Raw genomic sequence first — 16,832 nt, 5'->3', positions numbered from 1 at the left:
GGACTTCGTGTTCTTTTTCATTTGCTTGCCTGGTACACAGTTTAACGATCCACTTGTCAAGCTTGCAAACTCTAAGCTCCAGGCACCCTCTGAAGCAGGCAGATCGTGGCGGGTCAACACCTTTCTGGCTGGGGGCTGCCCAGCTTGGGGCGGGCGGTAGCAGACCAGTAGGATTACGATGATCCCTCCCACCGTCGAAGACAACCCGTAGCGTCCAACTCTACGCCAATCGAGCAAGGACTTATCACTCGTAGACTGCTGTCTTCCGTGTTGTTACTCTTCACCGGTGAAGGTGAGACTGGAGCGTCCTCTCCAGGGCGCGGCCTGGGCAGAGTATGTGGAGATCCTGGGCTGCCCAGTAACCAGAACCTCCCTCTCTTCCTCCCTGGTGTGGTCCAAAGGATCGCACAGCGATACGTTTGGCATCAATTTGGATGCAGATTTCTGTCAGGTTTACTCCTTAGCCTTTCCTCCTCCCGAAGGTATCCACAAGGCAGTGGAGCCATACATCGATGGCTAGGGAGAGTATGAGTTATAGGGTAGATTAAGAAAAGTAAGGACATACAGAAGACACCACACTACAGAATGAGTGTGAGGTGGGTGAGTGAGGAGCAGAGCGTGTACCACTCACCGGTGGGTTCTGACTCCTGCACCTTAAGAGGAAGGGGTCCCACCTACTCCCTAACCCGGTTATACCGCCGGGGACTCGGTCGCGCCCATAACAAACTCAGTAGAAACAGGGAACACCACGGGAAGGTGCTGTTATGGACACAATAATGCATGAGAGGCCATATGCAATAATCTCTGTCAAAGACAGGATTACGCGGCGATCAATGCACCTGGAAATGAGAGGTGTTGGGTTCGAAATGCACATCAATTTCCTTTCAGCAAGCGGGACGTCCGGCCCAGACCTTGCAGCTCCCCTAATAATAATAATAATAATAATAATCTTTATTGTCCAAATAGGCAATTATTGTTAGGTTACAGCTCTTGTAATAGGCGAAAAAAGTAATTAAATGGACCTGTAAATTCTCAGTCAATTAACTGAAATCAGTCAATTCGTCAAATTCAAATATTGACTGTAAAGTTAACTAGGAATGTTCCACAGCCCCACGCATAGCTCATGGGCCGTTTATATTAATGATGGATATATATTGCCAAGGCTAAGTGACGCTTTTTAGAATTGCCGTGTCTGAACACACCCCAGTGTATTTTCACACAGCCTTCGTGAAATTATTTTTTCACTTTCGAAACCTGTCGTAGCCAATTTTAACTGAGCCACCGAGCGATAAATTTCACTGTTTCGTCTACGCCAATATTGACCACATTTACTTGAAGGACAGGAAAAGTATGAGAAAGAAAAATTCGAAACACCGGAAGTTTGTTATGTAGACACCTTCAAATCGAAAGTTAAATGATTGCTACAAGCACATCTCGATTACCTCATGTTGTAAACAAACTGGTTGACCGTTTCTAAGTTTCTTCACTGATTGGGTTCCTAATTACAAGGAACAATGGTAAGTAGCCTAATTAATTCCCTCGCAATTTAGTTTTCTTCCATTGCTTTGCTCAAGTGAGCTTGCTGTTTACCTTTCATTTTGATTCTTTGGATTTTACCACTACGACGAATTACGAAGAGTTTCAGTTTCAGTCAATTTTTATAGAGCTCATTTACAGGTCTAATTAAAATAGTGGTAATAATGATGATAATAATACTGATAGAATGATGATAATAATAATAATAATAATAATAATAATAATAATAATAATAATAATAATAATAATAATAATAATAATAATAATAATAATAATAATAATAATAATAATAATATACAGAGTTTCCAACCATTATACATTTTGTGGATGCATATTCTTCAAATCCACCACTTATTCCACAATTCAGCATTCACAGTTGAAAATCCTACTTTATATAGTCAAAAGGTATTTTATTTCCCCAGCACTGCTGGGACGATCATTGACTGAAGATTTAGCAAAGCTCTTGTGGCAAAGGCGAAAATTACCTTTAAAAAAAAAAAATTGAGCTTTTATATAGCGCAATATCCACAAACGTGCTCAAAGCGCTTAAAACGGGGTCCCTAACCAACAGCAATGCGTAACTTGTAGAACGGGACATGATGCCTATTAGGCGATATGGCAATTTTTTTTTCCACTTTGTCTACATTTGTCTGTAGTGTTTTATTCATCCTGTTTTGTTGATAAAAGGGAAACCTGAAACGTCCATTCTATCTGTTTTCGTACATTAAATTGAAGCTTACATTCAATTTCACATTGTTATTGATTATCAATTAATTTCAATTTCCAGAAGTGGATAAATAAACTTCATCTTATCTTATCTTATCTTATATTATGGCTTCAGTTTGTAAATCTACAGTCATTTTTCAAGTATAATGAAAGGTCATCATGAATTTCTTGCTTGTATCCTCAGGCTGGTAACGGGTCTGTCCTCCCTACTAACTACTCCGATGGTTTTCTCACTTTACAACTCGCCTCCAAAACAGGTTGGTAACTTTATATCCCTGTCTTTGTGTTCAGACGCAAAGCTAGCTAGCTGTCAACTCCCATTTTTTTCTCTGGATTATCTGATATATTTTTTTCTGGAATTTTTTAGTGATGTTTATATGATGAACTGAGATAGACATAGTTTGACATGTTACTGTATTGAACTCCTGAACTGGACTGACTGAAAATTAGAGTAGAAGTGAGAACAGGAAGTAAGCATTCTGGCGCCAGGAAGTAGATAACCATAATAACAGGAAGAAGAAGTGATTCAATACAGAACAGGTAAAGGGAATATTCTAATATGATATATATACTTTTCTACTACATTACAGTTTACACAAGTATTATATGACACTGCTGTTTATTTCTTCATAAAATCGGATCACTTAGTTATACTGCTGGAACCCAGCAAGTGACTGACAACAGCAGCTGCTTGCTGTAAAAGTGGCTACCTGGACGGGGATTCCCCTTTTTGAGGGTTAAGACACAAAGTATTGCATTTTCGTGATGTAATACAACACCATATCTAGATGACCACTTACATTACAATAATATTAACTTACGGAACAGACAGTACTACTTTCACTTGTTATGTTGGTTCTTTTTTCGTTTTAGTGTGATTATTCTGATAGGTTTTATAAGCAATTTAAAATCCCTACCATTTTAAAATATTTTTGTTGTTGTGCGGACAATCAAAAATTCAAATCTTTAAAATCAGACGTTGGATTCCGAAACTAATTAATGCTTTGTCCAGTCTTAATATTATTACACAAAGTAAAACATTCATTTTCTGATTCAACACATTTTAACTACGTTTTTAATGGTCATAAATGTAATGGGCTGGACATCTGGTATGTTCTCTCCATTTGTATTTTGTATTGTATTTAAAAGATATGGAGATAAGAGGATTAAACAATTTAACACACTCCTAAAGAACATATAAAGCAATATATTGTGTGTGTAGGTTTTACTTCACTATTACAAATAGAAACAAAACCACCGTCATTACACCAAACAACAACACCATCACAGTGGCCTAGTAGATAATAGAAGCAATGAATATGGTAGAAAAAGGTATTCCTCTCTCTCTCTTTCTTTCTCTCTCTCTCTCTCTCTCTCTCTCTCTCTCTCTCTCTCTCTCTCTCTCTCTCTCTCTCTCTCTCTCTCACACACACACACACACATACATACACCCATACATCCTGCATATACACACATATTACATACAAACGTAAAAGACAGGCTAAGAGAAATGAATCACATTCACACTACACCTAATTCATATCACTGACAACAACGATATAACATCAACAGTTAGTACAGATAGTATTCCACAAAGGCAAGTTTGACTGGGGAAAATAAGAAGAGGGGGGGTGGGGGTACTCATACACAGCCACGGTAGAGAAAATAATAGTAGCACCTCCTAGGAATTAACAGATATTCAGACATATTCTCAATATTCACAATGTACAAGTAGTGCAGCTGGTGAATAAAACTTTCCAACACCAATCAACAGAGACATGAATGAAACAAACCCATTCATTTCATATTTCTTAATTCAGTAACAGATGTGTTTTAAGAACTATTATTGTAGGGCTACTTGCAGAGGGAGTGTATATATATATATATATATATATATAATATTACTATAAATAATATATGACTTTATCACTTTTATCCATATTAGTGTATAAGTATTATATGACAAAACTGTAGATTTATCCAGTGAAGTTAAGCAAAGTGTCATGTAGTCAGTCATGGGTGGAGTCCAGGAAATGATTATGACATTGTTTACATTGTGTAACTGGTCCAAATTCATCACCCACGATAGCCTAGACATCTCATAGACTGCTAGATATTCCCAGTGAAATTTGATACCCCACCCCTACACTTGTTACATATTTGTTGAACTGAATTAACATTAGTGCAACAGAAAGTAGACAGTTTGTACTATGTACTAGCAACGTCTGCAACGTCTGATTGTATTGTAGGGATTGCAGAAATATTTGATTTAAACGATAAATGTAGTGAAAATGTGAGTCTACTTTGCTGTGTTCCTGAGAAAGAAATAAACTGATGATATCTATGATATTTAGTCCACTGTGTGAGGGGGATTTCAATCTATAACATGAGTGATATAGATTTACATTTAAGATAATTGTGGCTTGGCTATGCCATTATTTATCAGACCAATTAGACTACTCGCTTCACTGACTGCAGACACGTGCCATGCCAGAGCGCAGATAAAGAGAAGGAGAGTAGTGACCTCTTGACCTAGCATCTCAACTAAGTGATCCGCTGGTAAACCACTGCGATGAATAAAATGAGCCTTGAAGGTTGTATATGGCTGTGAAAGCTGGACAATTACAGAAGACATTAGAAAGAAACTGGAGGCAGCAGAAATGTGGTTTCTTAGAAGGATGTTAAGAATCTCATGGATAGAGAAGAAAACTAATGAAGAAGTATTAGAGCAAGCTGAAACTAAAAGGTTATGAATTCGTACAATAAGAAAAAGACAAATGCAATTTTTAGGGCACCTAAATCGACATAAATGTATTGAACATTTTGCTCTCACAGGAAAGATAGAAGGTAAAAAGAGTAAAGGTAGACCAAGAAAAACATATTTGAATAGTTTGAACAGCTGGGTGACAAAGAAAGAGAAGAGTAATATTAGTTTTCTGAGGTTATCTGATCAGAAAGATGACTGGCGTATCATGATCACCCAAGTCTGGCACAGACTTGGTACTTGAAGAAGAAGAATTTTATTTCATAACGAGGTCTTTAAGTTCATAATTTCTCATTACTTTTGTAATTAAGTATTGATTCTTGAAACCTTTACACCCTCATATTCTTATTTCTTAATATAAAATTATTTTATTTATTTATTTTTTTAATTGAGCTTTTGTATAGTGCAATACCCACTAAATGTGCTCAAAGCGTTTTACAAGGGGTCCCTGGCCAACAGCAATATTTAACATTCAGGACGAGACATGATGCCTGTTAGGCGATGTTACAATACTTTTTGGACAGAGACAACGCTGTTAAATGTCAGGTACTCATTATACATTGAGTAAGGTGAGAGAATGTGAGTAAAGAGCCTTTTCCAAGGACTCAACTAAGCGCCAAGTGAGGCTTGAACCCAGGACTTTCCGATCTGAAAGCGAGTGTCAACCCACAAAACTACATAGCCACACAATAACAGGTTGTCTTATACCAAATAAAATAAAAAAAAAAGAAATCATTCATTGATATTCATTGACTCTTAATGACCTCCTCTAATTCTCAGACACTGGAGAGTTCTTCTGTGGTATTGATAAGTCCTCGCCAGCCAAAGCATGCATTGCCGATGCTGACCTGGAACGATGGGACTCATCCCTACTGATAGCACGGGCTACGACTTCTGCTGGTGAGTATCTCACTGCTTTCATGCTTTTAAAAAAAGATTTTAATGAAATATCTCAATACATAGTTTTTATATCTCAGTTTTTTTCTTTCTTTTTTTCCCTCCTACACTTTTTTATATATTTGTGGCTACTGCCTCAAAATGGTGTTATGTCAGGTTGGTTTACTTGCGTCAAATTGAATTAATTGTACATAATTTGAGATTTAAAAAAACAAAAAAACTTAAATTCAAAAATTTCTTTATTGTCAAAAATATTGTGCATATTTTCTCAGTAATACAAAGAGGAGTAATAGTAATAGCAAGTAAGAAATAAGAAAAATAGATGCATATTAGATCTTAATGATCTTTATATTCTCTGACATTTAAATTATGATACATAAATCTAGGTTAATATCACACTTACATCATGCACTCTTACAGTCTCTTTCTGATTTTCCATTCTGTTTAGAAATTAAAATTAAAATCCATATTCTTAGTTTAAAATATAGAAGTTAGATTTTGAAATTTAAAGATCCACTAAAAAATAAAGCTTTGAAAGGTAGTCAAAATATTGACAATTTTTTGCCATCCTACGATGTGAGGTTTTTAAAATTGGATGAAAGAGGACATTTCTCTGATGTGTTCCCACAACACTGCAGTGTTATATTTGAAAGATTGCTTTCCAAAAGATACAGTTTTGGTTTTAGGAATAGCGACGCTCTTTGTTTGCTTAAAGTTATGTTTTCCTTCTTTGGGTCAGCGTTTTATGTCGTATTGAAGTAAATGCATAGATAATTTCTTTAAGTAAAAAATCTAACATTTTAAATTGCTGGTTATTTTAGCTTTAAAATCACTTTTTGACATTTGGTTAATCCCCGACACAACATAAGAGGATGGGTTCCATATATATATATATATATATAGTTTTTCCTCTCTAAATTTTATATGATGGTTTAGAAGAGCAAAATTTGCAATAATCAGTAGGGTTTTCTTTAATTTTAAAATTTTCTTTTCTTTTTTTTCTTGATTTCAGCTTTATCACATCCATTCTAAGATTTTCTTGACCTTTAAAAAATGATTAAAAATTGATAGGAGCAGTTTCTTTTTGATTTAAACGACCTTTTGATGTTTTTTTTAAATAGTCACTTCTGTATTTGTCATTGTGTCTAGAAATTTTTAATCATTTGATCAAGTAGATGATGATTTGTTAAACATATGGCTCAATTGTCTGTCGATTTTTCTCTTGACTCAAAGGTCAAACTTTTTTATAAACTGAAATTTAAAGCATAAATGTGGTCCACAGGGTAAAAATTGCTTATGGTCAAACATCGTTTACTACACTTGTTTTTATTACTGTGAATCTGATTGCAGAACAACACAAATCTTTAAATTTCATTATAAATTATCAAAATGAAAATAAGGTACGTAGGCATATATAGGTACAACTTTAAAAGGTCATTAAATCTGTTGATGTTCGACTTTAAACTTAGTTTGACTCTCTCCTTACCGACTGTTTTCAAGATTTTTACTGAAATGTAATGTCGACCCAACACCCAAATTGAATTTTTAATCTGACATTTAAAAGTAAAAAGTACATAAGACGCGCCATCTTGTTGAGGAAAACAAGCTTTACAAAACTACACTAAATTCTTGTATGTATTATGAAGATTGTTTTTTTATATTTTGTGATTTAGGAAATTAAATCTGTATCAGAAAAGTACCGTTTGTATCGTAACTAATGTGCCGATTTTCCTACAGTTGGTAAGGAGAGGGTTAAAATGGCTATATGGGAAATTCGTTTTAACATCAATTATGTCCCTTAGTTATGTTCAACATATTGGATGCTTAATTTACAATAATTCACTTAAAAATAACATTTGGTTTTCTCTATTAGTGAACGAATCTCACATATCATGCAACTAACTCATACATAAAGCAATAAGTCGCAATCTGAGATATCAGTCTCCTGTGTATGGGCCCATCTGATTATTCTTGTTACTGATCAAGGGACTGAACCATAGTAACAAATGCTTTCACTTCACAGTGGTTTACCAGTGGATCACTTAGTTGAGATGCTAGGTCAAGAGGTCACTACTCTCCTTCTCTTTACCTGCGCTCTGGTATGGCACGTGCCTGCAGTCAGTGAAGCGAGTAGTCTAATTGGTCTGATAAATAATGGCATAGCCAAGTGACAATTATCTTAAATGTAAACCCATATCACTCATGTTATAGATTGAAATCCCCTTCACACAGTGGACTAAATATCATAGATATCATCAGTATATTTCTTTCTCAGGAAGACAGCAAAGTAGACTCACATTTTCACTACATTTATCATTTAAATCAAATATTTCTGGAATCCCTACAACAACAATCAGACGTTGCAGTTTATTATTATTCCCACTAGTACATAGTACAAACTGTCTACTTTCTGTTGCACTAATGTTAATTCAGTTCAACAACTATGTAACAAGTGTAGGGGTGGGGTATCAAATTTCACTGGGAATATCTAGCAGTCTATGAGATGTCCAGGCTATCGTGGGTGATGAATTTGGACCAGTTACACAATGTAAACAATGTCATAATCATTTCCTGGACTCCCACTGACCATGGAACACTCTACAACACCAATTCTACAGTTTTATCATTAAACGTTCCCACGAATATGGTAAAGGAGTGAAGAAGTCATACTTATTGTAGTACAGGAATATATATATACACTCTGCAAGTAGCCCTACAATAATAGTTCTTAAAGACACATCTGTTACTGATTTAAGAAATATGAAATGAATGGGTTTGTTTCATTCATGTCTCTGTTGATTGGTGTGGGAAGGTTTTATTCACCGGCTGCACTACTCGTACATTGTGAATATTGTCTGAATGTCTCTTAATTCCAAGGAGGTGCCACTGTTATTTTCTCTATCTTGGCTATGTTTGAGTAACCCCCCCCCCCCCTCCCGCCCTCTTCTTATTTTCCCCAGTCAAATTGCCTTTGTGGAATACTATCTGTACTAACTGTTGATGTTATATCGTTGTTGTCAGTGATATGAATTAGGTGTAGTGTGACTGTGATGCACTTTTCTTAGCCTGTCTTTTACGTTTGTATGTGTGTATAAATGCAGGATGTATGTGTGTATGTATGCATGTTTGTGTGTGCGTGTGTGTGTGTGTGTGTGTGTGTGTGTGAGAGAGAGAGAGAGAGAGAGAGAGAGAGAGAGAGAGAGAGAGAGATGCCTTTTTCTACCATATTCATTGCTTCTATTATCTACTACGCCACTGTGATGGTGTTGTTGTTTGGTGTAATGATGATGGTTTTGTTTCTATTTGTAATAGTGAAGTAAAACCTACACACACAATGTATTGCTTTATATGTTCTTCAGGAGTGTGTTAAATTGTTTAATCCACTTATCTCCATATCTTTTAAATACAATACAAAATACAAATGAAGAGAACATACCTGATGTCCAGCCCATTTACCATTAAAAACGTAGTTAAAATGTGTTGAATCAGAAAATGAATGTTTTACTTTGTGTAAAAATATTAAGACTGGACAAAGCATTAATTAGTTTTGGAATCCAACGTCTGATTTTAAAGATTTTAATTTTTTATTGTCGGCAAAACAACAAAAATATTTTAAAATAGTAGGGATTTTAAATTGCTTATAAAACCTATCAGAATAATCACAATAAAACGAAAAAAGAACCAACATAACAAGTGAAAGTAGTACTGTCTGTTCCATAAGTTAATATTATTGTAATGTAAGTGGTCATCTAGATATGGTGTTATATTACATCACAAAAATGAAATACTTTGTGTCTTAACCCTAAAAAAGGGGAATCCCCGTCCAGGTAGCCAATTTTACAGCATGCAGCTGCTGTTGTCAGTCACTTGCTGGGTTCCGGCAGTATAACTAAGTGATCCGATTTTATGAAGAAATAAACAGCAGTGACTTATTTTTATTTTTTTTTCATGTAAGTGCTACAAATGAAAACAAAATAATGGGAAGTTTGCATTTTGTCTCACGTTCGGGGTTCAGAGGGGTTCAGAACATAAATCTCTTGACCTACATGCAATGGAATCTGTTGTTGTTGTTCACAGCATTGCAAATGTTTTATGTCTTTTCTTTGGGAAGGGGGAGTCATTGCCCACTTAGCATTCATTGGGGTAGCTGGGTTTTATTATTGATTTGGATAAAGTACCCATCGCTAGTTCACTTCTACATCGTATTTTATTTAAGTTTGACATGCTGTGTTTTATTATTCAGCATGCATCATGCCTGAATTTTGTGAGTGTCTTTGAAATTCAGTCACACACTCATGAGTATTGCGTATTTGTTTGTTATAAGAGTCGAGTTTTATTGTAATAAAGTCAAGTTTTAGGACAGAAAAGTGTGGAAAGAAGGAGGACAGTGTACCCAATCTTGGATGATATAAACATGGGTGCAAGAGTCACTGGCTTTTTGCGATTTGGATTTGATTGATTTTTTTAGTAAGTCCGTGAATCTTGCAGGCTTTTTCAGATTATATGTCTGGTCATAAGTTGACTTGCAGGCTTTTTGAGGTCCAGTTGCTTGCACCCATGTATAAAAATTTAGAAAGGACAAAGGTTATCATTTGATCTACAGTAGCTGTCCAAACAATTAGTTATTGTAACTTTATATGGTTATAATCTTGCAGTCGATGAAGGATTTGGGGAGATTACCACTATATCTCTAGATGGTTTGGACTCGTCTCTGGAGACGAGACCAGCAACCTCTTCTGCTGGTGAGGAAAGAAAGCTGTGCTCCCTTGCTTGCTGTTTGTGGTTTTTTTTCCCGGTTTTTTGGGTGTTTTTTTTTTTTTTTTTTGGTTTTATTCAGGAGAGTATGGAAGTTAAGGGATAAAGTGCTCTGTAAATTATATTTTTGTTTTTATGACTGAAGGTGAATTCATAAAAATGCAATGAGGTAGCAACTTTGTTCAAATATTTCCTCAACTTTGAGACGCTGTTCTTGCTATTCTTTTCATGCCAGCCTATAACTTTTTGGGTTGTTTGCTGTTTTTCAATCAATGGAAAACTGATGGAAGCTGGATAATGTCTTTAAATTCGTTGCCTTTTGACACAGCCTTGTATAATATGGATACGTTGGTATTGAAAGAATTAGCCGCATCTCTCACCTACTGCCCCAAAGGGATAATATATTAAATGATTAAATTGAATATGATATAGTAAAACTATGTTAAACTTGGGTTGAGTTAATACGATTGAGGACTATTGATATCGTTTAAAATAAGAAAAGCTAAAACTAAAATCCCACAAATTTTTTTAATGCTAATTTTAGATCACTATTTTAGCATCTGGTTCAACCCGACATGATACCATTTTTGAGATGATAAGTCACATATTATAGTCTTGAGTAAGATCATGTAAGATGGTGGGAATTTAATTTCCCATGCAACACACCATGCAATTGTTTAAGATATTAATATTTGTGAGATATTGTCAAGGAAGTCTCGGGAATTTGATATTTTGGTAGATTGAATATCGAATAGTAAGTAACTCAATATAGTGGCATTTCCAATACCCCTAGCATTATCCGAGTGTCATCACTTTTTGACTTGTAGGTCCCTGGTGTGAGTCCATTGTGAGCCGAAATATTAAGTTCTTGGAGAAGGCTCTTTACTCACATTCTCTCACCACACTTGGGTTTCAAATGAGGCTTATGGCTAGTAACAATAATATATTATCAGTCGAAATATAATAATAATTGTAACAGCGCCTTACAGGCATCATGTATGGTTCTACATGTTGAATATTGTTGTTGGCTCTGGACTCATTGCTATATAACAACTCAATTTATTTATTTATTTATTTATTTATTTTTTTGGTGGGAATTTCCTGCAATCTTTTGGACTGATAGAATCCAGATGCATTCATATTTTGCTGAAAAATTAAAGTACTTAACGAGAAGGCTCTAACTCACTCAACCCTAACACCGACTATATCCGTAGTTTACCCGGGGGTTACTTTTACCCCATGCCTATTTATTACATTTTTATGAGACAAATTATAGGCGTTGTATCAAAGGGAATGTTTTTCATTATTACATGTTAATGATAGTTGAATAAAACTATCTATGTACATGCTCATTTTTATTACATTTTTTCCAATTTTGAAAAGTAGCAAAAATTCTCTAGGATTGAGTGAGTTAAGATTCCCCCTTTCAGTGCCATATCAGCCTTTCCTGCTTAAACTGTGGTTACTTTTTTTGTTGGGTTTTTATTTTTTAAAATTTTATTTAGTTCCCCTAAGCTTTTTTTGTCCTATTTATTTCACACCATTTAGATCTACTACTACTACTACTACTACTACTACTACTACTACTACTACTACTACTACTACTACTACTACTACTACTACTACTACTACTACTACTACTTCTACAATTACTACTACTACTACTGCTACTACTACTACTACTGCTACTACTACTACTATTACTACTACTACTACTTCTACTACTACTACTACTACTACTACTACTACTACTACTACTACTACTATACTACTACTACTACTACTACTACTACTACTACTTCTACAATTACTACTACTACTACTGCTACTACTACTACTACTGCTACTACTACTACTATTACTACTACTACTACTTCTACTACACTACTACTACTACTACTACTACTACTACTACTACTACTACTACTACTACTACTACTACTACTACTACTACTACTACTACTACTACTTCTACAATTACTACTACTACTACTGCTACTACTACTACTACTGCTACTACTACTACTATTACTACTACTACTACTTCTACTACTACTACTACTACTACTACTACTACTACTACTACTACTACTACTACTACTACTACTACTACTACTACTACTTCTACAATTACTACTACTACTACTGCTACTACTACTACTACTGCTACTACTACTACTATTACTACTACTACTACTTCTACTACTACTACTACTACTACTACTACTACTACTACTACTACTACTACTACTACTACTACTACTACTTCTACAATTACTACTACTACTACTGCTACTACTACTACTACTGCTACTACTACTACTATTACTACTACTACTACTTCTACTACTACTACTACTACTACTACTACTACTACTACTACTACTACTACTACTGCTACTACTACTACTACTACTACTACTACTACTACTATCACTACAATAAATAAAGAAATAAATAAAAAAAAAATTAATGGGCTTGATTAGGGGGGGGGGGGGGGGATGCACACCATCATGTTTTATTTCTTGTTTTCATTTTGTTCTATACTTTCTTTTGGTATGAAAATATAGATAGTATGAAGTTGACATCACTTTGGTCTTTGTTTTCGCTTTTTTGCCAACCAGTCTATAAATGTTCAAGGTTACACATAGTTTTGTGTGTTGGTCCGTTTTACTTCCGGATGGCAATGTTGTGAGCTTCTTAGCCAAGCGTATACTATCTATACGTTGTTAACCAATCTGTCATAAGAAATAGTGACAGTACCAAGTCATGAACAATTCCTGACCTCTCTGAGCTCATACAACATAGCGAAAGAGTGAAAATGGAAAGGCTTCGTATGGGAACAAAACAAACAATGGACGTTTCGGGTACAAACCCTTCGTCAGCACAACAGTACACAAATAAACGTGGAAAACAAATAAAATATGATGAAAAATAACTTGTATCGTCTGTACTCAATGGTGGTTGCAGTATACTGAGTACAGACGATACAAGTTATTTTTCATCATATTTTATTTGTTTTCCACGTTTATTTGTGTACTGTTGTGCTGACGAAGGGTTTGTACCCGAAACGTCCATTGTCAGTTTTGTTCCCATACGAAGCCTTTCCATTTTCACTCTTTCGTTAGTATTTTACGATCACCGGCTTCAGGCAGCCCCTACCGTTTTATACAACATAGCACAGCGCTTGTCGCCAGCATGATGGCATTGGCTGCCCAAACAAAGAAGAAGAGCTCAATCAGGGAAGACAACTCAGTATTCTCTACAGAATAATTTCCAGACCAATCAAGTGCATTAAATACATAATTTTTATTACATGTTACAGTGAATGACATAATCAGTCGGATGGTGAAAAGATTTGAACTGAGTTATTGACAAGAGTTATTGACAAGTTTAGTTAGAAGATCAATTTTATATTTTAAAAATGAGTTCTTGTCATAAATGATTAAATCAACCCTTTTTGTACATCTTTGGGAAATGTCAAAGCTTAATTTCACTTCTAAATATTTTTTACAGCTAGTCGAAGTTGAAAAAGTATGAAATTTGAGAAAAGTTGCTGGATACCTTTCCCATACATCTGACCATAACTTCATTAAAAATAACCCGATTTACTTCAAATAAAGATTAAAATGCTCTGGGGAACATATTCTTTCAGAAAATGAAAACAAACAAACAAAGCAATCCAGAATTTTCACATTCTGACTGATTATGTTATGCACTGACACAAAATATGTCTTGATATTTAATCTAACAAATTTCCTTCCTTCCTCTCTTTCCCCATCCCATCCCACGTCTTCCACATATTTCTTGTGTTTTTGTTGTTTTTTTATTTTTTTTTAGCAGAACTTTCGATGGTTTCTTTTGTATTTACCCTCTTGTTTCTTTAAATTTTGAATAAATGAATAGTGATACACGGGATAGCTGTCTGGGTGGGGTTCCTGACCTCCCAAAGTGGGCAGGGATGTACTTACTGTGTCCTCTATCCCCCTATATCTGTTTTCCAATTTGCTTTCTGTCTTTGTCTTGGAATGAGATTACTTGGTTTTGTCCTGGTCCTGGCCGGATGCCCTGGCTGAGAGGGAAACAGTCAAATTTATAGTTAGTTTTGGGAGATGATATTTTTTTCCTTGTAAATCATCTCTCTGTAATGCTTTGTATTATGTTTTCTTTATAGTATATATGATTTGTAAAACATTTGAGTTATTTCCTCTTAGTGGGGACCTGTGCTTGTGTCTGGATGAGACTTTTAGTGATCTCAAACTAAATACTTTGATAGTGTGCTCTTGGAATCTACACCTGATTCTTATTTGAACCAATTCCCCTTTGTCTGCCTTATTCTTGGATGCTTTAATTGTAATTCCGGAACTTTTTACTATCCCATTTTCTTCCTTTTTACTGGTGCTGATTTGACCTTAATGTGTTGCAAGTGCCGTTAAAAACCCTCAAAAACAAAAACAAACAAGCAAGGGATAGCTGAATTAAGGTTTTCCAGGGGTAAGATGGCCAAGTGAATACTTTCATTCAGGAGGCCTGGGTTTGAACTTTTTGTCAGCATCTCTTGTTTTCTCAGAGCAAGAAACTTAGACCCTAGTGCGGCTATGTGGTCTAGTGGTATGACACTCGCTTTTGGATCGGAAGGTCCTGGGCTCCAGCCTCGCTCGGTGCATAGTTGAGTCCTTGGAAAAGGCTCTTTACTCACTTTCTCTCACCGTACTTAGGTGTAAAATGAGTACCTGGCCGTCAACAGCGTTGTTTCTGTCCGAAATAATTGTAATATTGCCTTACAGACGTCATATCCCGTCATACATGTTAAGTGTTGCTGTTGGCCAGGACCCCTGCAAAGCGCTTTGAGCACGTTTAGTGGATATTGCGATGTATAAAATCTCAAGAAACGCAAAAATAACCGAAAACTAAATATTCATTCACACATTTGAGTCAACATCGAAGGCTGAGCTAAAAATCATCCTTACAAGTTTGATAAAATCTTACTTTAATTAAGGGCTGTTGAAGCCATCTTCTTTGTTTTGGATTTTCCTATACTTTTTTTCAGTCTTTACACATTTCAATCCTCTGTAGATTTGAATATTGTTATTGTTTTATTTTAAAAAATAATTATACACATCGTTTATCTAGTGCTTTTTATCTTATTAGAACAAGCTCCAAGTGCTTTAAAGAATCGTATATAATATTATAGTGTTGACATGAAGGAATGTAGGCAAATAAAGTACAAAGAAACGACTCAAGTTTATTCAAGACATAGGAAGGAAATATTCCAACCAAGGTTTAAAATTTGACAAGGATTCCTAGCATCTGACGCAGTATCTGGTTGGATGCTAACAAGTGAAATGATTTTTTACCAAGTTTACGATTTGTAATAGATTTCTCAAAAAAAAAAAAAAAATTTATATAAATAACATTTATCATTGTTTGATCTCAGATTTCTCTTCGAGACATATATATTAAAAAAGTTCTCTAATATAGCACATTTGTTTCCATTTTTTAATTTTTTTTATTTGAATGACAGACATCTTTGTCATTGTCTTTTTCTTGTTTTAGATTCTCTATTCAAATTTATATGTTCATGTTGTAATACTTCATTTTTATGAATTTTTCAAATTCTGCAAATTCAATGGTAATTGGTGTAAGGTTAGTTTTTCTGGAGTTTAGTTTTGGTTTTTATATTCTTTTATTTTGTTGGTTAAAAAAAAATCAATTTCTTTTAATAGCTTGGATTACTTTATCACGTAACTTAAGTATATACTTATCATTAAAAGGTATATGAATCCAAGGGAAAAAGGTTTGATGTGTTTGTCCAACCTTGATGAAAACCTTGTACCACGAGAGACTTGACAGTACAGTCTTGCTACTTATCCAGATTTCATTGAGGCTGTACCAAAAGGTTGTTTTCCTAACATTTGCCACAAAAAGAAAGAAAAAAAAAAAAAACAAACAAAAAATCCCTACGAATTTAGTTGGATGAATGGATACATTACGAGGCTTTATAACAATAACTGGGAATGTTCCACAGTACAACACATAGCACTAGCACACATACATACAGACAATACATTACGAGGCTTTATAACAATAACTGGGAATGTTCCACAGTACAATACATAGCACTAGCACACAGACATACAGACAATACATTACG

General features: G+C 35.0%; 1 protein-coding gene across 1 annotated transcript in view; it reads left to right on the top strand.

The window, feature by feature from the left end:
- Positions 1-16,832, top strand: part of LOC144959477 (uncharacterized) — a 43,423-nt gene that overhangs the window by 20,001 nt on the left and 6,590 nt on the right. The window contains exons 5-6 of the mRNA XM_078892084.1: positions 2,447-2,519; positions 5,807-5,926. Of these exons, the coding sequence (XP_078748210.1) occupies positions 2,447-2,519; positions 5,807-5,926 (193 nt within the window). The remainder of the gene's footprint in view (positions 1-2,446; positions 2,520-5,806; positions 5,927-16,832) is intronic.

This window comes from Berghia stephanieae, chromosome 14, assembly GCF_034508935.2.
Source record: "Berghia stephanieae isolate SIO BIC M18660-M18661 chromosome 14, UCSD_Bste_1.3, whole genome shotgun sequence".
NCBI lineage: Eukaryota > Metazoa > Mollusca > Gastropoda > Nudibranchia > Aeolidiidae > Berghia > Berghia stephanieae.
The sequence above is the reverse complement of the archived record's forward strand: the minus strand, read 5'-3'. Positions and strand labels throughout refer to the sequence as shown.